This window comes from Oncorhynchus clarkii, chromosome 2 (assembly GCF_045791955.1).
Source record: "Oncorhynchus clarkii lewisi isolate Uvic-CL-2024 chromosome 2, UVic_Ocla_1.0, whole genome shotgun sequence".
NCBI lineage: Eukaryota > Metazoa > Chordata > Actinopteri > Salmoniformes > Salmonidae > Oncorhynchus > Oncorhynchus clarkii.
In genome coordinates, this window is record NC_092148.1 from 78,238,277 (window position 1) to 78,261,410 (window position 23,134).

At 42.0% G+C, this 23,134-nt stretch overlaps 1 protein-coding gene across 1 annotated transcript in view; it reads left to right on the plus strand.

Moving 5' to 3' along the window:
* LOC139374195 (protein O-mannosyl-transferase TMTC2-like) overlaps positions 1-23,134 on the plus strand; it is a 167,790-nt gene that overhangs the window by 130,542 nt on the left and 14,114 nt on the right. Inside the window, exons 9-11 of the mRNA XM_071115216.1 lie at positions 5,127-5,208; positions 6,653-6,767; positions 10,818-10,881. Coding sequence (XP_070971317.1) covers positions 5,127-5,208; positions 6,653-6,767; positions 10,818-10,881 — 261 coding nt within the window. The remainder of the gene's footprint in view (positions 1-5,126; positions 5,209-6,652; positions 6,768-10,817; positions 10,882-23,134) is intronic.

A 23,134-nucleotide genomic window follows, 5' to 3' on the forward strand; every position in this document is an offset into this window, starting at 1 on the left:
TGCTGATCCTACAGCTATTGTATGCAGTAATCATGTGCCTATAAACCGGATGTATACTGTTAGCACTGAGGCGGTGTGCCCTAGTAGGAAGTCCAGTGTGCAGCTCACCCTGCACCAACAAAAATAAGATGTGAATATCTACTTCTGCTAAGCTTCACAGTAAAGCAATGAAAACATGTAAGCATCATGTAAGCATCATGTAAGCATCATGTAAGCATCCCAGAAGAAAAGTTCTCAAAAAAGCCCACGTTAACATATGTAGGTTCATGAAATCAATCATTTGCTAGGAACAGATGACAATCTCTAGAAATCACTTAGATAATACCTGTTATGATACAGTAGTAGCAATAAAAGGTTATAAAATGTACAGAAATGGCAATGGGGGAGATGTTGCTGTTTTATATTCAGAACCACATTTCTGTAAAGCTTAGAGAGGATCTAATGTTAAAAAAAATAAAACAAATAAAAAAAATCTAATGTTAAATACTGTTGAAGTAATATGGCTACAGGTTCATCTGCCTCACCTAAAGCCCATTCTTGTGGGAAGCTGCTATAGACCACCAAGTGCTAACAGTCAGTATCTGGATAACATTTGTGAAATGATTGATAATGTATGTGATAGCAACAGAGAGGTGTATTTTCTGGGTGATTTTAAATATTGACTGGCTTTCATCAAGCTGCCCACTCAAGAAAAAGCTTCAAACTGTAACCACTGCCTGCAACCTGGTTCAGGTTATCAGTCAACCTACCAGGGTAGTTACCAACAGCACAGGAATTAAATCATCAACATGTATTGATCACATCTTTGCTAATGCTGCAGAAATGTGCTTGAAAGCAGTATCCAGATCCATCGGATGTAGTGTCACAATATAGTAGCCATATCTGGGGAAACCAAAGTTCCAACGGCTGGGTCTAATATAGTGTATAGTGTCATACAATACATTTTGTAGTGATTCCTATGTTGATGTAAAGAATATTTGTTGGTTCGCGGTGTGTAATGATGAGCAAACATACGCTGCACTTGACACATTTATGAAATTGCTTATTCCAGTTACTAATAAGCATGCAGCCATTAAGAAAGTGACTGTAAAAACTGTTAAATCCCTGTGGATTGATGAGGAAGTGAAAAGTTGTATGGTTGAGAGGGATGAGGTAAAGGAATAGCAAATTAGTCTGGCTGCCCAACCGATTGGCAAACGTATTGCAAATTGAGAAACTGCACTATGAAACAAAGGTAAATGACAAAAAGAATGATAGTAAAAAGCTTTGGAACACCTTAAATTACATTTTGGGAAATAAGGCAAACTCAGCTCCATCATTCATTGAATGAGATGGCTCATTCATCACAACACTGACTGATATTGACAACTACTTTAATGATTTTTTCAAAGGCAAGATTAGCAAACTTAGGCATGACATGCCAGCAACAAACGCTGACACTACACATCCAAGTATATCTGACCAATTTATGAAAGGCAAGCGTTGTCATTTTTAATTTCTTAAAGTAAGTGTGGAAGAGGTTGTTTTTTTGTTGTCTATCAACAATGACAAGCCACCGGGGTCTGACAACTTGGATGGAAAATGACTGAGGATAATAGCGGACGATATTGCCACTCCTATTTGCCATATTTTCAATTTAAACCAATGTGAAAGTGTGTCCCCAGGCCTGGAAGGAAGCAAAAGTCATTCCTCTACCTAAGAATAGTAAAGCCCCCTTTACTGGCTCAAATAGCTGACCAATCAGTCTGTTACCAAACCTTAGTAAACTTTTGGGAAAAATTGTGTTTCACCAGAAACAATGCTATTTTATAGCAAACAATTTGACAACAGACTTTCAGCACACTTGTAGGAAAGCACATTCAACAAGCATAGCACACAAATAAGGAATTGATGACAAAAAAGATTGTGGGGGCTGTTTTGTTTGACTTCAGTGCGGGTTTTGACATTATCGCATATAGCAGCTTACCATAATAAATACAAATATCAATACAAATCTCAGGCAGAGATCAACAATGGTTTACCTAGGCCTTCTTTCTCCTCTGTGTGTAAATGATGCAACCTCAGGGATAAGGAGAGGAGAGAGCTGTCAGACTTACAGACTCAATAGCCTTGAGATGGTTTTCATAAAAAAAGAGTGTAGTGTGAAATGCAGTGGCTCAACCAATTCTAGCACACATTTGTATCTATGAGGGCCCAGGTGTGTAAGTTGGTAAGAGCTACCTTGAAGATGTTCACTTCACCTTCTACCTCCATCAGCCCCATCGTGACCTCCGGCCTTTCACCATACCACTACCTCTACTGTCTCTTCACTGACGACTGAGTTTAGTCTTGATCAGATAGCACACCAGGAAAGTGACCCCCACCTCCACTCCCATACCCTTTACCCCCACTGTGAGTGATGAGGAAATAGCCTTCCTGTCAAGGGTCCTAAGTTCAGATCCTGGCAGGGGATCGTCGTTTGGGGGAGGGGTTGCGCGCATTGGGGGACAGGGTTTGGCGTCGTTCTCCTGCTGGGCTGACCCCTGTGCACCACACCCGGGACCCCCTGCGGGGAGGGGTGTAGCTGAGGGCGGAGATGTGTACCATGGTGGTGGGTGTTATTGAACTCAGTCATTCACAAGGCATTTCCGGGCCTAATCAGATGCAGGCTCCATTCATAATCACCTTGATGACTGCCAGAGTGGAAGTACACATCTGTTCCACGTCTGATGTCACTGGGAGATTAGGGGGTCAACACTAACAATAAGCGCAGTATGTGTGAAAACCGGAGATTTCACCTCCATAATGAGTTGATATTGAATAGGAAGTGGATATGGGTGGTGGGAGACAGACAGACAGACAGACAGACACAGATAGAAAGACAGACAGAGCTGTTTCTTCCATCGATTCCAGTCCATTCAAACACTGCAGGCTGTCAGGCCATCTATCAGCATCGATCACACATAGTTAATAAGAATCTCTCTCTGCTGCTGTTGCTGTGGGCCGATGTGCTGCACAGCCAGTTTAAGAACCTACTAGGATGCATACAAACCGCCACTTTCCCCTCACACACTAAATAATGTTTTGATCTGGATACCTGACAGTTGTGAGGGGGAAAGCTAATGAGCTCTAATGTTGAAATTATGATGTCCGTTAGCAGTCTAGACATGAAACTGGATTTCATTGAACAAGCCACTCAGGAATAAAACTCCTCTAAGCCTGATAATGCCAAAATTGGATTCAAAAGATGAGAACATCAACAGGGGCTCATGGGAAATATTATTTTCACATTCTGCAAAGATTTCTTGACAACTTTTCTCCAGTAAAGAGAGTTTCCTCACTTCTCAGTCAAATCTGCAAAGTACAAGTAACTGCCAAAATAATGGAAACACCTGAGTAAATGAGGGAAACAAAGTGTATTGAAACAGGTGCTTCCACACAGGTAATTAAGCAATTAACATTCCATTATGCTTAGGGTCATGTATGAAAATCCTGGGCAGGGCATTATTTTGGTTACCATGGCTATGCCCCCATAGAATGGCAATGCCCCAATCCACAGAACACAAGAAGTCACTGAATGGTTTGATGAGCATGAAAACTATATCGTCCTCTCAGTCACCAGATCTAAACCCAATTGACTACTTATGGGAGATTCTGGAGCAGTGTCTGAGAGCGTTTCTTTCACCACCAAACAAAACACAGAATTATGGATTTCTTTGTGGGAGAATGGTGTCACATCCCTTCAATAGAGTTCCAGACACTTGTAGAATCTATGCCAAGGTGCCGTGAAGCTGTTCTGGTGTCTTGTGGTGGCTCAACACCCTATTAAGACACTTTATGTTGGTGTTTCCTTTATTTTGGCAGTTACCTGTATGTACCACATGATTCAAATCCACACAAACAATGAGAGCCAGTGCAATAAATTGTCATAACGTGGTTTCCTGACAGGCTTTTTGTTTGAACTTCAATAAATAGAAATATGCTGATGTTATGACTATTCCAGCTGCTCCTCAGCTGAGCGCTTTGTACTATTTGTGAATTTGAGAGCCTTGAGCTGCATTAAACATATAATTCAATGTTCCATCTCATCAATGGAGAATAAACTCTAATATTTACACTTGGACATTTTGAGTACTTTTTGAGTTATTGAAGGTAAACCCGGTGAAAAATGTATGAGGCACGGAATCATCCAAATCTGATTTCAGTGTTTGGATAAAGGCTTTTTGTTCAAAGCCTTTGCAATTAAAATTAATGAATTGTGTTAATTCTATATAGTGTATTTAGTAAACATAATTTATTCTGGTTAGTGGTTTATGTAATATTAAGGGAGCTCTTGCCTCTTTTTGTTCATAATGTGAAATGCTGTGGCATTTCATATATTTAGGTTTCTATAGGCTTTAATTGATTAGTTGAACCTCTATTGTGATCTTTATCTCCATCAGAGTGCATCTGATACACAGATAAGATCTGCGTTGTGTGTGTGTGTGTGAGACAGAGAGAGGCAGCTGTGTTGGCTGGAGCCTTTGTGTGTTAGTTGTTATCTGATCCTGCTCTCTGAGGCCCCCGGGGCACTGGCTCCTCTGGGCTCCACTGGGCCCCAATCTGTCACTGCTGCTGCTGCCCCTCATCAGGCTCCAGTCACCCTGTCTGTCACTCCTTGTGTGACGTAACCCGGAACGACTCTATCTCAATCTCTGTGTGTGTGTGCACACATTTCTCTCTCTCCCTCTTGTTTATCTCTCTCTCTTTGTGTGTCTGTTTGTCTCTCGTGTCTCTCTCTCTTTGTGTGTCTGTTTGTCTCTCTTGTCTCTCTCTCTTTGTGTGTCTGTTTGTCTCTCTCTCTCTTTGTGTGTCTGTTTGTCTCTCTCTCAGCTGCAGTGGATTAGTCACAGCCTCTGTGTACAGATATATTTGTACAGATATAAGTGTGTTATTATTAAATGCTCAGACCAGGCAGTCAGCTGTGCCAAGCATGACATTGTGTACTTTGAGGGTAAATCTTTTTTAGGATGACACAAGGTGTCATATTACGATTTAATGTTACATTAAGTTTGTGGCTTAGCAAAATCATTATGAATTATAATAAAATGTAAAGCATCTCAAGGCAACAAATACTGACAATTGATTTAATTCCTCTTCCTTCGTAGGGTCAGAAGACTGAAGCAGAGAGGTTCTTTCTGAAGGCCATCCAACTAGACCCCACAAAAGGAAATTGCTATATGCATTACGGTAAGTCCTGCCATTCTGGGTCAGTTTCTTTTGATTCACCAACATTATATTAAGGTTACAAATTAAGAAATGATCATGGTCAACACACATCAACACAGTCGTGAAGAGGGCACGACAATGCCTCTTCTCCCTCAGGAGGCTGAAAAGATTTGGCATGGGCCCTCAGATCCTCAAAAAGTTCTACAGCTGCAGCTTTGAGAGCATCTTGACTGGCTGCAACACCACTGGGTATGGCAGCTGCTTGGCATCCGACCACAAGGCGCTACAGAGGGTAGTGCACACGGCCCAGTAAATCACTGGGGCCGAACCCCCTGTCAACCAGGACCTCTATACCAGGCGGTGTCAGAGGAAGGCCCTAAAAATTGTCAGACTCCAGCCACCCAAGTCATAGACTGTTCTCTCTGCTACTGCACAGCAAGCAGTACCGATGCACCAAGTCTAGAACCAACAGGACCCTGAACAGCTTCTAAGACTGCAAAATAGTTAGATAAATAGTTGACACTTTTTTCACTAATCTCTTTTGACTCATCACATATGCTGTTGCTACTGTTTATCGTCTATCCCGTTGGTTAGTCACTTTATCCCTACCTATATGTACATTTCTACCGTAATTAAGCATATGACAAATCACATTTTAATTTATTTGATACTAAGTCACTTCAAGTTTCCTCTTTGAAATGTGCATTTGAGAGGGAGTGCCAGTAAATCATTTGTGGTTACATACATTTTGATCGATCATTTGTAAAATGAAATCATTTTTTTCATTTCTTGATATTTGAAGGAATTGCTCTTACATATTCTTAACCACTCCAATAAAATAAGAGTTGACATATTGAAATCTATCCCTTGCCATTGCAATGTTTCTAAGCTGTAGGTGCTCTGCAATACATTGGTAATCAGTCAGGGGCGAATCAGTCTTTCCTTCACATAAGGCTTGTAGCAAGGTCTACATTCACAGCTATTTAGGAAAATATACTTGGTTTCACCCAGTGGTTTGGAAGCATGGTACAGTAGTGGAGCCCACCAAAATCAACAGACTATTAATTCCTCCCAGTTCGTGGCTCCTTCAGGGGTCCACACTCTAGCGTTATTAGGGAGGTCTACAAAGGCCCTGCTCTACATTTCAGCTGCATCTCAGACGTACAGAACTCAGATCTCCAGCCAGGCCTGACGCACATGTAAGAGAAACATTCCTATCACAACCCTACTAATTGGACAAATGGGCCTGAGTGATGGCCAAAGAGTGATGGTACGCTCCACTCGTATCTTGTGTTTCAGCAAATCACTCTTAGGGCTGACAGAGGCTTGCCTATCTCCCCTGGCCAAAGGCAATATTCCCAGCCACTATTCATCCCTCTCTAGGAATACATCCACACACCGCGTTTTAACATGGTGTTCCTGTTCTCTCTCCTTCCCTTTCCTTTCCCCCTCTGGCTGCTCCCAGGTCAGTTTTTGTTGGAGGAGTCTCGTCTGCTGGAAGCGGCTGAGATGGCGGAGAAGGCAGCTCGTCTGGACAGCGGGGAGTTTGATGTGGTCTTCAGCGCAGCCCACATGCTCAGGTGAGTGTTGGATGGGACAGACACACTGAGAGGGAGGGGACAAGGGCTGGAGGAGGGAGGAGACAAGGGCTGGGGGAAGGAGGGAGAGCATCTACTGTCTCTATGCTTTATTCCAGGGCTTACAGCTCTCCTCTGCCAGTGTGATTTACTTGACCAGCTTCTGTAATCCCCTTCTCTACTGCAGCGAGCGGTAGCCAGGGAGCTGCCGTCTTGTCTTAGTGCGGCGCTGCTGTTTCTGTCTTATTCATGCGGAGCCAGTTCCAAACCAGAGCAAAGTTCAGCAGCGCGGCGTCTGTCTCACAGCTCTCCTGGAAGCTGCAAGGTGCTGTGTTTCAAAGCACAAGGCGCGAGTGCAAATTTGTAAATAGAGGAACATGCCAATTTAGAATATGCCACACAGACTGAGAGAGGATTACTAGAGCCAACAATATTATATTTCCCTTGTTAGGACTTACCATGGTTAATCAGGGGTTTTCTGTGTGAGGATTACTACTGCTGGCTGTGGGAAATTACGACTACTAAAACAGTTAATGCGATGTCTTGAATCATTGTGCTTCCGGTTCACTTTCTTGACCAAAGACAGAAAGAGGCCATGTCATGCAGCTGTGTATAATGTCTTTATCCAGCTGGTTTTCACAAGGTGTCCCATTGCACAGCACTATGATCCAGGGGGATGTGCACCACCAGCATCCCAGCCGTCCATGCTTTACAGAGCCTCTTCCAGGGTCAGGGCCCCTGGCTAAAGAGGGTCTCAGGCTGGGCTCATTGAGGGACTCCCCACCGCCACGCTGGCATGGGGTCTCTCTCCTCTGGAACTCATGTTCTTTATGTGTTTGTCTTGGAACCAAGACGTGGAAGGCCCTCGGTTGGTGGGGGATACTAGTGAATCTGAACAGGGGAGGGAGAGGGTGGGGAGGAGTCGACTTTAAGATGTACAAACCTTCTCTTATTGCTCTCTGGGGCTCTTGGTCTTTGACAAGTTTACTTCCTTGCTATCCATTTCCCCCGGCCTTCTTTAAACAATCAGCACGTTATTCCAAACCTTCGTCCGGGTCTACAGATCAGTGGCAGCAGCCAGCAGACGAGGCGAGGCGAGGCGAAGGAAAGGGAGAGGAAGGTTGGCTGACTGCTAGCTCCCAGGGGAATGTGCTAATGCTGCCCTTTAAGTGCTCAAATCCCTCTGCAAGCCAGGCTGTGTGGTGTCACATCACTGTTCTGGAAACCCAGATCTGTTTGACAGAAGGAACAAGGAACAATGGAGTAACGTTTGTGTAACAAGTGTGTCTTGTTGCACGAGACAGATGGGCTAGATGTCGTTAGTACACAGATTGTACACTGGCGGTTGTTGCTGGAACAATTAGTTAATTAAGTCATCTGTATTTTTTAAATGAAGTAATGTGTAGTGTCAGCCGTGTGATTTGTGTGTCTGTGCGTCTGCACCGGGGTTAATAAAGCACATTTAGATTACCAACTATCAAGACTCGTTTCATCCAGGGAGTTATTTATTTTCGTTCACTCATTATCCCTATTTTCCCTCTCTCTTCCTCTCCGGGCTCTTCTAGTTCTCCTCTCTCACCTCTCTTCCCAACAGCTGTATCTCAGTGGACGGGTCTAACCTAAGGCAGAAGGCAATCCTTTGCCACTCACATTAAAGATCTTGTTTGTCTGGTGACAATGATGTGGCAGTTCTCCAGTCTGATAATGATGTGTTTATAGACCTGAAAATGACATAGAATTAGATTCATTCTTGAGACAATATTCTATTCTGAATATGATTGCCGTTATTGCAACACATGGTTACGGTCACAGTTAGACAACAAACCCATCTTTGTCATTACTGTACATTTTATGGAAGTTAATATTCTCAGGATTTTTGGTATTTAAGTTACTTTTTAAAGGCTATTGATTAAACAGTTAATTGATAAGCAAATAAGTATTGTTGAGCAAAGAAGTAATACTGGTTGTATGATGGTCATTTAGTGTAAAATATTTGTTTATTCAACTTGACAAATGATAATTCTTGCTGCTTAATAGAGGTTTTAGTTTGGGCTCTGCTTCCTGGAGTTGAATAAAGACAAGGTGTTTGAGGTTTCGTTGTGAGGACGCACACCAGTTCCCACACCTCCTACACAAAGGCCTTGAACTAAAGCGTATGAATAATTCTTTGAGTGAGGCAGTGCTCTCTGCACTGAGTAATGATTCTCAATGAGTCTCAATGATTCTCCACCCTCATTAGAGCTGGAGACACAGTATGAGAGATGCAGAAGACAAACTGTGATCCTATACATCAGTCATTCTTCTTGAGTTTGATCATGTCGTGTCCGTCCAAAACATATATCATATCAGTTCACACCATAGAGACTCATTCACCCCAACACTGGTGTTACCTCATAGGGAAAGCATCCACTCCCCATGTCTGTTGGCCAGCCATTACCACTGTGGCCTAACGGCAATGTTGGTCACATATGGAGCTTAATGGTCTGTTTGTTTTGAAACGAGCCACAAGGGTATCAAGTGTTGTTTCTTGGAGTCATTTGTTTTTGTATGTATATTTAGTTTAGTTTAACCGTCCTAAGAATACACAATGACCCATTCTCTTACCTTATGAAGTACAAACCGTTTTAGCATCTCAAATGTGATTGACTGATTTGGCAGAATTAACATTTCATGAGGGGAAAGCCCTACAGCTGAAATTGGGGTGATTTAAATGTCATTGTCGGATGCTGGATATAACTGTTTTTGCTAATATTAGAATCACATGCTGTATGCTAGTAATGCAAACTCACATAAGATTAAGATAGCACATTTACCAAAACTGCTTCTCGTGCCTCAATCATGTCATATTGTGATGACAGTTGACAGGAATAGGACAGCACTCATGCGCTACGGTATGACATGTAGCTCAGGTATTAGCTCTATTGACATCCTATGAGATTTCGTCCTGGGTTTAGAGACTACTCGGGTATGGTGTTGTCATGCTAGTTGTGGAATATGAAAATGTCTGTATATGCTGTATGGAGGAGGATACCATATGGAGGAGGATACCTTAATAAGATCAGACAGGCTTAATGGAAGCCCAGTTCAGTTCAGATGGTCTCGCTTTCATCATTACGACTCAGGGCTCCGGAGCCAGCCGTCCTTGACTCCGTCCTTGACTGTGTCAAAGTTAAACTGTTTGCAATGAGACAATTGCTACCATCAGTGAAATGCAGCTGCAGGTTGTAAAAATGATTCCTGGTTTATAGGAATATGAATAAACGGAAAAGCTCTTGGCCAAAGGGAAAGAGTCACACAGTCAGGTACGATGGTAATCTAAGTGTACTGGCGTGGTGTATTGTACACGGAGATGAGCATATGGAAGACATTCTTGTTTTGACTGGATTTTTTATTGGAGCGTCTACAGACTTTAAATACTTGAAGTCTTCTGGGATTCTCAGGAGGACATCTGTCTAGAGGTGCCTTTACCTTAAAATATGTTTTTCACTGTCTTTCATTGTATGATTTGTTGTATTTGTGGCGTCCTTTACAATTTCATTAGATATGATAATAGTATGTGTCCAATGTTTTTGTAAGAAATACTTTAAACGTGCAAATTATTTGACATGGATTTTGTGACGATCTTCTTCCTAGGCCTCAAATCCTCCCAACCCCACTGACCTTCAGTACCAAAAACAACAGATATTTTTTACACAGAAGACAGGAGACTCGCCTTTGAAGTTATGTTTGTTCTTACTAAGGCAGTGGTTGATGAGAAGCCTATTTTAATGACACACAGGTCAAAGCTCATGACATAAAGGTCACAACCCCGGATATAATGGAAACAACCAGGGCATGCTGTACACCACTCAGCATGGGGTGCTGTCTGCTGAAAGGCCTGGAAACAAACGGCCTGTTTCATTGACTCCTCTAATTTCGACACGGCATTCTCTCTTCAGCCTGTCCTCACTGACCCCGGAGCAGCAGTAAACAGACAGAGGTCAAGGTCTCCTCTGAACCCTCTGAAGTTCGAATAAATAATTGATGATTGTTTTTTTTTGCTTTCCTTTGCAGACAAGCCAGTCTCAATGACGCAGCCGAGAAGTATTACGGACGGGCAGCCAGCATAAGACCCAACGTGAGTATATCAACCTTTAATCACACTTTAGTTCTCAACATGATGGACACTGTCTGAATCACTGGCTGGGTGGCGCTCTGGCCAATCACTGGCTGGGTGGCGCTCTGGCCAATCACTGGCTGGGTGGCTCTCTGGCCAATCACTGGCTGGGTGGCTCTCTGGCCAATCACTGGCTGGGTGGCTCTCTGGCCAGTGGCTGTTTGGCCAATCACTGGCTGGGTGGCTGTTTGGCCAATCACTGGTTGGGTGTCTCTCTGGACAATCACTGGCTAAATGACTCTCTGGGCAATCACTGGCTATGTGGCTCTCTGGCCAATCACTGTCTTGCCTGTTTCCTCATAATGGCCTTTATTGTCAAAAGAGTCATCAGAGTTTGGAGAAAGACATGGGTTAAGTTGTCCTGGGCTGTAAGGTTTGTGTGTGCAGCATCAATCAGGGACTTCAAAGGAGGGGCCAGGGACATTTTAGGGTGGTCAGATTGAAAGGAATAATGATAATAACACTTAGTCACAGGGCTTTGGTGTGTGGATAATGAATAGACCCAGATAGTTGAGTAGGCTATCGTTTGACAACACAGATGTTTGAACTGCAGTGGGGGAAAGAATGTTTGGCTTCTGTGGTCTTAATGTTAGTTCCTGATTGGAAGAATTCACTTGTCAAGGAACAATCAAAGTGTGTCTGGATAGTGTCAACCGACATTGATGTTTGATTCCGCCAACTGAAATGTTTCCTGTAGATACAAACGTACAAAATACACAATTTACACAGTTTACCCACTATGTTTATGTAATGGTAGTGAGTAAAAACATTGATTATTTGTTTGAATACATTCAAATATCTGTCTGGCTTCAATGGACTATTTTGTATTTATGAGTCAAACTCCCACCCTCTTAGAGCAGCACAATCCTCATTATTGTCATAGTTCAACTAAATGCATTGATAGAGACCGTACACCAAAGAGGTGAAGGTAAAGTGTGAAACTCATTTCCATAACTCAGTGCTACTAATAGTATAGACCCCCAGACAGTCCCCGCTGTGAAGACACTGTGATTGTTGTATACTAACACAGTTATTCTGTTTATTTTTTATTTTATTGAACCTTTATTTAATTTATTTAACCAGGCTGGTCCATTAAGAACTAATTCATATTCACAATGATGTCCTACCACAGCAAACTGGAAAAAGGAAAGAGCATAATGTAGTTGGTGTTGGAGCGATGCAAGCTATCCAACCTTACTGTTAAAAATGCTATCTAAAATTAGAATAGTTCTTGTTTGTGCTGCTTGAAGTGTGAGAACCACAATTAAGGTCAGAACATTGGCTGAGATCAGAGCAATATATTTAGAGAGTTAGGCCACATTTTAGAATATTGTTCTGATTCTATACATTCTATACATAGCATTGTTTAAATATTCCCCATGTAATGTTAATGGGGAGCTAACATGGCTGCCATAGAATGTTGTAGTGTCATGTAAATATTTCATGCAGAAACAACATTGGCCCAACTGTCTAAATTGGTTGTTATCAATAAAACGTCACAATAAGGTGCACAGTGTTTTGCCTGCTGGGGGGCAAGCTGGGGGGTTATCTAGCTAATAACAGATCACGTCAATATGGCAAGTTAACAAGCTAACTTTCAGAGGATAAACTAGATGGCTATATGGCTAAAATATTGTTTGATTTGCTTGCCATCTAGTGGTAATGACATTAGTCCGACTGACAACTTTACCAGGACGAGGATTTGCCGATGTCAAGCTCTGTCCAAAAGCCTAATCTCTAATGAAGCAAGCTAAATGACACATGTTGCTTAGCTACATGGATATGCTACCGTCACGTATCTAATACATGATCAATTGATGTTTAGTGATCATAAAAAGCATGCAGTTACTTGCTGTATAACTCTGATGATAGAGCTAAATGTGGAATGCTCTTCAAGATATTATGATATTAAAACCAAATAGTCATAACATTTATTTAACAATCCCTTGAAAACGGTATGTAGTTGTGAATGATTTTAGTTGAGCTGGGGGTTTCCTTGCCCCCCAGCAGCCAAATTGAACGCTCTGCACCCGTATTGTTACATTTTATTGATAATATATATACGTGGCTCTGGACATATTTTTGCCCTCGGAGCAGCAAGATGATTGGCTTTCCTATGTACTTGTCTATTTCAGGAACAGATCATCATTATAATATTTACATTTTAGTCTCTTGGCATCCACAAATATGTAAACATGCATTTGATGTATCCAAGTCCAAAAACAGAGGCTGTATCAGCCCAATGCGGTCACATTGTTGGGATGCCCCCCTTGTCATTTCGCTTACAGTGGAGGCTAGGTAATGATTGAGGATGTTCATCCATCTTCCCCAGTATTACCCTTTGTTCTCTCGAAAAATGTTCCTGTCTATCTTCATTTGTGATTGCATGCTATGCTTCAACTCCTGTATAGCTTGATTGCTTGACTTTCAAGCATTGGCATTTTCATATTATATTAAGTCCACTTGTCCGATCACTTTACTTAGGACTGGACGATTGGCTTAACTCAATGGCTTTGGTGCCTCAACCCTCCCCTTCTCCTTCTGTCCAGAGACCAGCCTATCAGAGGCCTGCTTTGGTCACCATAAAATTACAGCATCTGTAGTCTTTACGTTTGCCAGTCCAATTAGATATGGTCCCTATGCTTTCTATTTACAGTGGCATAAAGTAGGTTTATGGCCAGTCGTTGCTCCCTCCTCATCATACTCCCATGGCTTTAAGCAGCTGTTTCTTCTGAGGTCCAGCTAATATACTCCACATCTGGTGACGCTTCCATTACAACTACATGCCAGAGGAAAGGTTTGGAGGGTGTGGAGGATCGCTGGGGCGGGGATCTTTTGAAGCTCGACTGGAGAAGGACTAAAAGGAAAAGCAGGAAGAGAACGAAGAGCAGTAGAATCCCTACCCAGGAGTCCTTGCACACCATTATCTCTCATGTGTAAGTGTCTGAGGCTGAGGATATAAAGGCCTAGCCTGTGATGGTATTTCATTGTGTTCAGTCCAAGGAGCCAGAGGTGTTCTCCTCCAGGGGTCTCAGCTTTTACTTCCCCTGATTCTTTCTTCCCAGACAGCTGGTTTCAATTAGTCTTCCTCAAGACAGTTTGATTAAATCAATCCCTAAAACATGTTTACACACTGTCGCACCCCCCTTCTCTCTCCCTCTCGCGCTCTCTCGTTCTTGCTCTCACTCTTTCATTCTCTCTCTCTGTCACACACACATGCACCACACACCCAAATATTATGGTAAAGTACAGAATTGCAAATCAGACAACCAACTAGGCTTGGGCATTATACAGATTTTCATATCGTCATACCGGCCGTCACTCATCCCAGGATTCACGGTATTACCGGCATATCACACAAGGGGTCGCTAAAAACACAAGAAAAGCCCACCAGGCCTCTATTATCAGAACTAAACTAATAGAGAAATCACATAGCTAAATGCTAATGAGCGAAAAATAACAAAACTCATTGCAAAGACAGGCAAATCCAGCTCATAAAGTTATACAAGCATAGCTAGTAGCTACCGAATGTAATTTTCAGTGAGTGTAGACATTTACAAGCAAAAGTGAACGAGAGAAATTGTGCAAATGGACAAAGTTGTGATGCATGCTTTTCTGAAAGAAGAGCAGCATACAGTATGTCACAAAAGTGAGTACACCCCTCACATTTTTGTAAATATTTGAGTATATCTTTTCATGTGACAACACTGAAGAAAGGACACTTTGCTACAAGGTAAAGTAGTGAGTGTACAGCTTGTATAATTTTGTAAATTTGCTGTCCCCTCAAAATAACTCCACACATATCCATTAATGTCTAAACCGCTGGCAAAAAAAGTGAGTACACCCCTAAGTGAAAATGTCCAAATTGGGCCTAAAGTGTCAATATTTTGTGTGGGCACCATTATTTTCCAGCACTGCCTTAACCCTCTTGGGCATGGAGTTCACCAGAGCTTCACAGGTTGCCACTGGAGTCCTCTTCCACTCCTCCATGACGACATCACGGAGCTGGTGGATGGTAGAGACCTTGCACTCCTCCACCTTCCTTTTGAGGATGCCCCACAGATGCTCAATAGGGTTTAGGTCTGGAGACATGCTTGGCCAGTCCATCACCTTTACCCTCAGCTTCTTTAGCAAGGCAGTGGTCGTCTTGGAGGTGTGTTTGGGGTCGTTATCGTGTTGGAATACTGCCCTGCGGCCCAGTCTCTGAAGAGAGGGGATCATGATCTGCTTCAGTATGTCACAGTACATGTTGGCATTCATGGTTCCCTCAATGAACTGTAGCTCCCCAGTGCCGGTAGCACTCATGCAGCCCCAGACCATGACACTCCCACCACCATGCTTGACTGTAGGCAAGACACACTTGTCTTTGTACTCCTCACCTGGTTGCCGCCACACATGCTTGATACCATTTGAACCAAATAAGTTTATCTTGGTCTCATCAGACCACAGGATATGGTTCCAGTAATCCATGTCCTTAGTCTGCTTGTCTTCAGCAAACTGTTTGCAGGCTTTCTTGTGCATCATCTTTAGAAGAGGCTTCCTTCTGGGACGACAGCTATGCAGACCAATTTGATGCAGTGTACGGCGTATGGTCTGAGCACTGACAGGCTGACCCCCCACCCCTTCAACCTCTGCAGCAATGCTGGCAGCACTTATACGTCTATTTCCCAAAGACAACCTCTGGATATGACGCTGAGCATGTGCACTCAACTTCTTTGGTCGACCATGGCGAGGCCTGTTCTGAGTGGAACCTGTCCAGTTAATCCGCTGTATGGTCTTGCCACCGCAGCTCAGTTTCAGGGTCTTGGCAATCTTCTTATTGCCCAGGCCATCTTTATGTAGAGAAACAATTCTTTTTTTCAGATCCTCAGAGAATTCTTTGCCATGAGGTGCCATGTTGAACTTCCAGGGACCAGTCAGTATGAGGGAGTGTGAGAGCGATGACACCAAATTTAACACACCTGCTCCCCATTCACACCTGAGACCTTGTAACACTAACGAGCCACATGACACCGGGGAGGTAAAATGGGGCTAATGCCACCTCACACACAATCAGACCACTACAACACCACAGAAGAACAATAACATACATGTAGCCGGTATTTCACCACTACCAACGTGTGGCCCTTTCATATCACATATATTTAAAAAATAAAAACTAGACAAGTCAGTTAAATACAAATTCTTATTTACAATGACGGCCTACCCTGGCCAAACCCAGACGACTCTGGGCCAAATGTTCGCCGCCTTATGGGACTCCCAATCACAGCCAGATGTGATACAACCTGGATTCAAACCAGGGACTGTAGTGACGTCTCTTGCACCTAGATGCAGTGCCATAGGCCGCTGCGCCACTCAGGAGACCATCTATGTGCTTTCTTTTTAAAGGAGTTACATTTCGTTGTGGTCAGTTATGGTTATTATTTTCTGTGTTCTAGTTAAAACACTCCGTCCTGCAAATCGGTTCCTAAAATCTTATCCCGCGCTTTGACCCATCAATTGCAGGGTCAAATACAGGGTAATTTATTACTTAAGCCAGTAAAAAAAAGTACCATGACCGTTTAACCATGAAATCTGGCTTCTCATGTGATTTAAACGTATAGAAATGTTTTTACTTCTTCTGCTAGAGGATATTGCTTTAGCTACAAAAGTACCAGTCCCGCAGTCTGTGGTTACCGAAGCACTTCTAAGATGAAATCACAAATTATTATTTTTTCTGGCAATTAAACGCTTTAACACATTGGAGAAAGCGGGAGTGGGAATTCCTGGTCAGGCCAGCCTTTACTTTGGCCCCGGCCACTGTAGCCAATGTGTTTTCTTACATCTGTTAAGGGATACGCGGGGCTCTCTAAGGGACAATGAGATTATTCCACAGGCAAGTTTGATTTATTTATCAATTTAATTCCCCCTATGAGAGAAGAGGCGATATTGGACATATTGTTCCCATCGAAATGCTCATGCATGGAGCATCACTCATCTAACCTTGACACTGGAAAAACAGAGATGATGAGTGTCTGAGACCAGAGCAGAACAGCCCAGTGCAGAGCAAAGCACAGCTGAACACGACTTCTACTGCAGGTAACACAGCTCAGATTACTGTGAACAAAGCAAGACAAATGGCCAGACAATGGGAGAGAGTCTGTGGTTTTATGTCCACAATTCCAGGACCTCATTCATGACTAGATGACCAAAAATGCCTGAATTGTAGTTCACTGTCACCATGACATAAGAAGTATTTTAGGTTGCATACCTTCAGAGTAACGCTTCTAGGGCCAAGGGTAAAGGGGTCAGACATACAGGTAACTGCCAAAATAAATAAAACACTTGAGTAAATGAGGGATACTAAGTATTTAAAGCAGGTGCTTCCACGCGGGTGTGGTTCCTGAGTTAATTAAGCATTAATTATCCCATCAAATCAAATGAAAATACAACAACCTTACAGTGAAATGCTTACTTACAACCCCCTAACCAACAATGCAGTTTAAAAAAAATATGGATAAGAGTAAGAAATAAAAGTAACAAGTAATTATAGAGCAGCAGTAAAATAACAATAGTGAGACTATATACAGGGGGGTACCGGTGCAGTGTCAATGTGCGGGGGCACCGGTTAGTTGAGGTAATATGTACAGTGGTTCCTCCATTAATAGTCGCGAGCTTACGCCACGTGACTTAGAGGTCATTTGTGGTTTAGTACGGTACCCTGTGTCACCTCTTATTGCTCCTGGCCAGCGCAAGTGGGAGTTTTTTTTTTTTTTTTAACCAGAAAGGGCTCATTGAGATTAAAATCTCTTTTTCAAGAGCACCCTGGCCAAGATAGGCAGCACCAAGTCATTACAAAAAAATTACAGACAGACAACAGGAATAACTACAAGTAATCTAGTAAAAACCATTGAATTCACAAGAGTATAAAACAGCAAATAAAAACATTGACAGGTCAGGGAATCAGCCTCAAAATCCTTCATCAGTGATTTAAAAACACCAATCGGGACAAGTTCTTCCAGTTTAAAAGTATTTTGTAAGGTGTTCCAAGACGATGGCGCAGAGTACATAAAAGCCCTTTTACCAAATTTAGTTTGGACATTTGGAACAGTTAGCAGGAAGTCCAGCGAACAAAGAGAGTACTCACCACATTTCTGAACAATAAAAATGCACAAATAAAAAGGTAGTAAACCCAAAATGGCTTTGTAAATAAAAGTATACCAGTGACTGAGCCTACGAGTGACTAGAGAAGGCCAGCCAACCCTGGTATACAAAGTGCAGTGGTGTGTAGGGGTTTTGCAGTTTTAAAAAATCTCAAAGTGCCATGGTAAAGAGTGTCAATTGATCTCAAACACTGAGTGGAAGCATTCATATATAAAATATCCCCATAGTCTAGTAAAGGCATAAATGTAGCTGACACTAGCCTCCTTCTGGCTTCAAAAGAAAAACAGTCCTTATTCCTAAAATAAAATCTCAATTTCAGCTTAATTATTTTTGTTAAATTGTTGAACATGCAATTTAAAAGAGAGGCCGTCATCAATTAAAATTCAAAGATATTTATATGAGGTTACAACCTCAATCTCCTTGCCCTAACAGGTAGTAAGTAATAGGTGAAAGGTTCATAGGTCTATTTCTTGCATTAGAAAACACCATTAGTTTAGTTTTGTCAGTATTGAGGATAAGCTTCAATTGACACAAGGTATGTTGAACAGTATAAAAAGCAGTTTGCATGTTCTGGAAAGCTTTTGTAAGAGACGAGGCACAACAGTAAATAACAGTATCATCAGCCAAAAAATTAAGTTGTGCATTTTGGACATTTTTGTCTAAATCATTTATATAAGTAGTGAATAAGAGAGGACCAAGTACAGAGCCTTGGGGCACACCATTCAAGACAGACAATTTAACAGACATAAGCCCATCAAATTGAGTGCACTGAGTTCTATCAGAAAGATAGTTAGCAAAACATGCAACTGCATGCTTCGAAAGACCTACACTCGAGAATCTCTGCCTTAGTATAGCATGATCAACTGTATCAAATGCCTTAGAGAGATCAATAAAAAGTGAGACACAGTGCTGTTTTTTGTCAAGGGCTTCAGTGATATCATTTAAAACCTTCATGGCTGCTGTAATTGTGCTATGCTTCTTCCTGAAGCCCGATTGGTACATTGATAAAATAGAGTTAGTAAATAAAAACTATTTTAGCTGTTCACTTACAAGGGTTTCAAGTATTTTCACCAGGGGGGACAGCTTTGAGATTGGCCTATAATTATTTAAAAGAGTTGGATCTCCCCCTTTTAAAAGTGGTAGGACAAATGCTGATTTCCAGATCTTTGGAATTTCATTACATTCCAGGGTTAGATTTAACAGAGATGTAAGTGGTTCAGCTATGAAATCAGCTGCCAGATTTAAAAAGCAGGGATCCAAAAGATCAGGACCTGCAGGCTTTCTCTGATCTAAGGATTTCACGGCTTTATGTACCACCTGGACTGAGAATGGCAAAAAGCTAAAAGTTTGACCAGCTCTCACTGGTTCATCCACACAGGGTTGTACAGAGACAGAGGACACTGAATCAAACAGCCTACCAGATGATACAAAGTGCTCATTGAAACAATTCAGCATTTCAGTTTTGTCATATATAGCAACAGAGTCCTTCAAAACACATGACGGTAATTCATTAACATTACTGTTACCAGACATAGACTTAATAGCCTTCCAAAACTTTCTAGGGTCATTCAGGTTATCAGTGGTAACAGACATAAAATATTCAGACTTGGCCTTCCTGAGAAGAAAATAACACTTGTTTCGTAACTGCCTAAAAATAAGCCAATCATCATCAGAACATGATTTCCTTGCTTTAGCCCAGGCTAGATTACGGTCGTGAATAATACAAGACAGCTCAGAAGAAAACCATGGATTATCCCGCCCTTTAACCCTGAACCTGTGGAATGGGGCATGTTGTTTACAATTTGGGAAAAACCATCATGAAAGAATTTCCAGGCAGTTTCCACATCAGGGATAAGCTCAATCTTGCTCCAGTCAAAATAAAACAAATCATGAAAGAAAGCTTGCTCATTAAAACACTTCACATTTCTCTTACGAATAAAACGTGGGTTTGTCTTAGGAATCTTATTATTTCTAACAGCAACAACAGCACAATGGTCACTTAAATCATTACAAAAAACACCAACCGCGGAATGTTCATGTGGAACATTTGTCAATATCAAATCAATCAGGGTAGATTTTTCTGGGCATTTAAGATTTGGGCGAGTGGGTAAATTAATCAACTGGGTAAGATTCATAGAATTACAAAACATTTTTAAATCATTAGACATCGACTTTAACCAACACCAGTTGAGATCACCAATCAAGATCATTTCACTGTAAAAAAGTTTAGACATAAGGTACGTCAAAGAAGAAAATGCATCACAGAGAGCAGAGGGTGGTCTATAACAGCCAATCACAGTTATAGAGAGGCCCTTTGAAACCTCAATATTCAAAGCAAGAAATTCCAACTGTTTACAAATAGTTTCAGACTTTGCCACACTTACATGGAATTCAGATTTTTACATATCTAGCCACACCCCCAGAAAAATAAGAATTACTAGGCACCTTGCACGGCTTCTCTTTTTTAAGAGACCTACTGCAAGCGAATTCTACAAGTGAGTTTCCAGACAATACAAAACAGTCATTTAAAACCATTAGACTTTTGTAGTGACACAAATTCGTACTGTTCAATTGGACCGCGTGAAAATTCGTACTGGACGAGTGGACCGCGTGAAAATGAGCGAGTTCCTGCAGACAAAATGTCCACTGGACGGGAGAGCACATTGTCAAATGTACTCACCCAAGCGACAATGTTCGTTTTCTCCAGAGTTCAGTAAAGTCAGTGCACAAAGCAATACCACGAAAACTGTCATTTTCTCTGACAATTTTTTTTTTTTAATTAGAGGCCAACGAAGGTAAGGGGAGAGAGAGACTCTCTGTGTATGTATGAGTCTGAATGTGAGTGTTTGCGCGTGTGAGTAGATTGGGTGTTGAGGTCTATAGAGAGAACGTTGAGATTGTTGAGCTGCCACTGACAGCCAAGCGAAGAGCAAAAAGGAGCAGCTTGGACAAGCCACTCCGCAGACGAAGGAGGAACTCAGACCAGAGATAGGGTTACTTTGGTAAACTTCAAGTAATGAAGTGCTGAGTTGAGGAGGACCCGTGATCTTTACACCAGCAAAAATAAAATAGTTTGCACTACACAACAACGAAGTTACGCAACCATAAATAAATAGGTCATTAGTAGGTTAAAATGTACTAGTCACAGACAAACAGCTTGACATGCTGCCATCTTGGAGTTAGAGCACTGATTATGCTTTTGGGTCCTACTGTGTCTCTAACTGACAAAGAATGGGCGACATAAACCTAAATAGAAACTGATAATTGTGCACGACTTCAGTATTACTTACTAAAACTCTTGTAACACTAAGGTTTTTATTATTTTATTTTGTTAGGATTATTTTGCTTTTACTGTAGTACGGCCAATCCCAACCGGTCATGTTGTACAGCGCCTGAGTGGCGCTACGGTCTACGGCACTGCATAGCTGTGCAAGCTGTGTTGCTACAGATGCTGGTTCAATACCTGTGCTGGCCTTCACAGGGAAACCCATGAGATGACTCATGGTTTTTTGGTTTTCTCCCTCTAAAAACATCAATAAATAATTCTAAATAACAAACTGGCTTTATTTACAAATTAGTAACAATATCACCCCATGTTCAAGAATGGCCTTTTTCTCGCTTATTTTACGTTATTTGAAAATCTCCAAAATATTTAAGGGGCATTGCACTAATAATGGCGCTGACTAGGTAAACGTTCCCGATGTTCTGTTCTTAGTGCCAGTCTGCACGTTCAAACTAAAACAATGTAACTAATAATGGCATCTTTAAATATAATGATAACAATACTCTTTCAAAATGCCGATATTTATTTAGTTATGGGAATAAATATTTTTATTTATTTCACCTTTATTTAACCAGGTAGGCTAGTTGAGAACAAGTTCTCATTTACCACTGCGACCTGGCCAAGATCAAGCATAGCAGTATGAACAGACAACAACACAGAGTTACACATGGAGTAAACAATAAACAAGCCAATAACACAGTAGAAAGAAAAAAAAGAGTCTATATACATTGTGTGCAAAAGGCATGAGGAGGTAGACGGATAATTACAATTTTGCAGATTAACACTGGAGTGATAAATGATCAGATGGTCATGTGCAGGTAGAGATACTGGTGTGCAAAAGAGCATAAAAGTAAGTCGAGGATCGGTAGGATAGTCAGTTTTACTAGGGTAAGTTTGGCGGCATGAGTGAAGTAGGCTTTGTTGCGGAATAGAAAGCAGACTCTAGATTTGATTTTAGATTGGAGATGTTTGATATGAGTCTGGAAGGAGAGTTTACAAGGCAGTCATTAGAAAAACCGAGGCTACTGTGTCTGCCGATAAGAATATGGCGATTGACAGAGTCGAAAGCCTTGGCCAGGTCGATGAAGACGGCTGCACAGTACTGTCTTTTATTGATGGCGTTTATGATATCGTTTAGTACCTTGAGCGTGGCTGAGGTGCACCCGTGACCGGCTCGGAAACCAGATTGCACAGCGGAGAAGGTACGGTGGGATTCGAGATGGTCAGTGATCTGTTTGTTGACTTGGCTTTCGAAGACCTTAGATAGGCAGGGCAGGATGGATATAGGTCTGTAACAGTTTGGGTCCAGGGTGTCTCCCCCTTTGAAGAGGGGGATGACTGCGGCAGCTTTCCAATCCTTGGGGATCTCAGACGATATGAAAGGAGAGGTTGAACAGGCTGGTAATAGGGATTGCGACAATGGCGGTGGATAGTTTCAGAAATAGATGGTCCAGATTGTCAAGCCCAGCTGATTAATGGGTCCAGGTTTTGCAGCTCTTTCAGAACATCTGCTATCTGGATTTGGGTAAAGGAGATGCTGGGGAGGCTTGGGCGAGTAGCTGCGGGGGGAGCGGAGCTGTTGGCCGAGGTTGGAGTAGCCAGGAGGAAGGCATGGCCAGCCGTTGAGAAATGCTTGTTGAAGTTTTCGATAATCATGGATTTATCGGTGGTGACCATGTTACCTAGCCTTAGTGCAGTGGGCAGCTGGGAGGAGGTGCTCTTGTTCTCCATGGACTTTACAGTGTCCAATAACTTTTTGGAGTTAGAGCTACAGGATGCACATTTCTG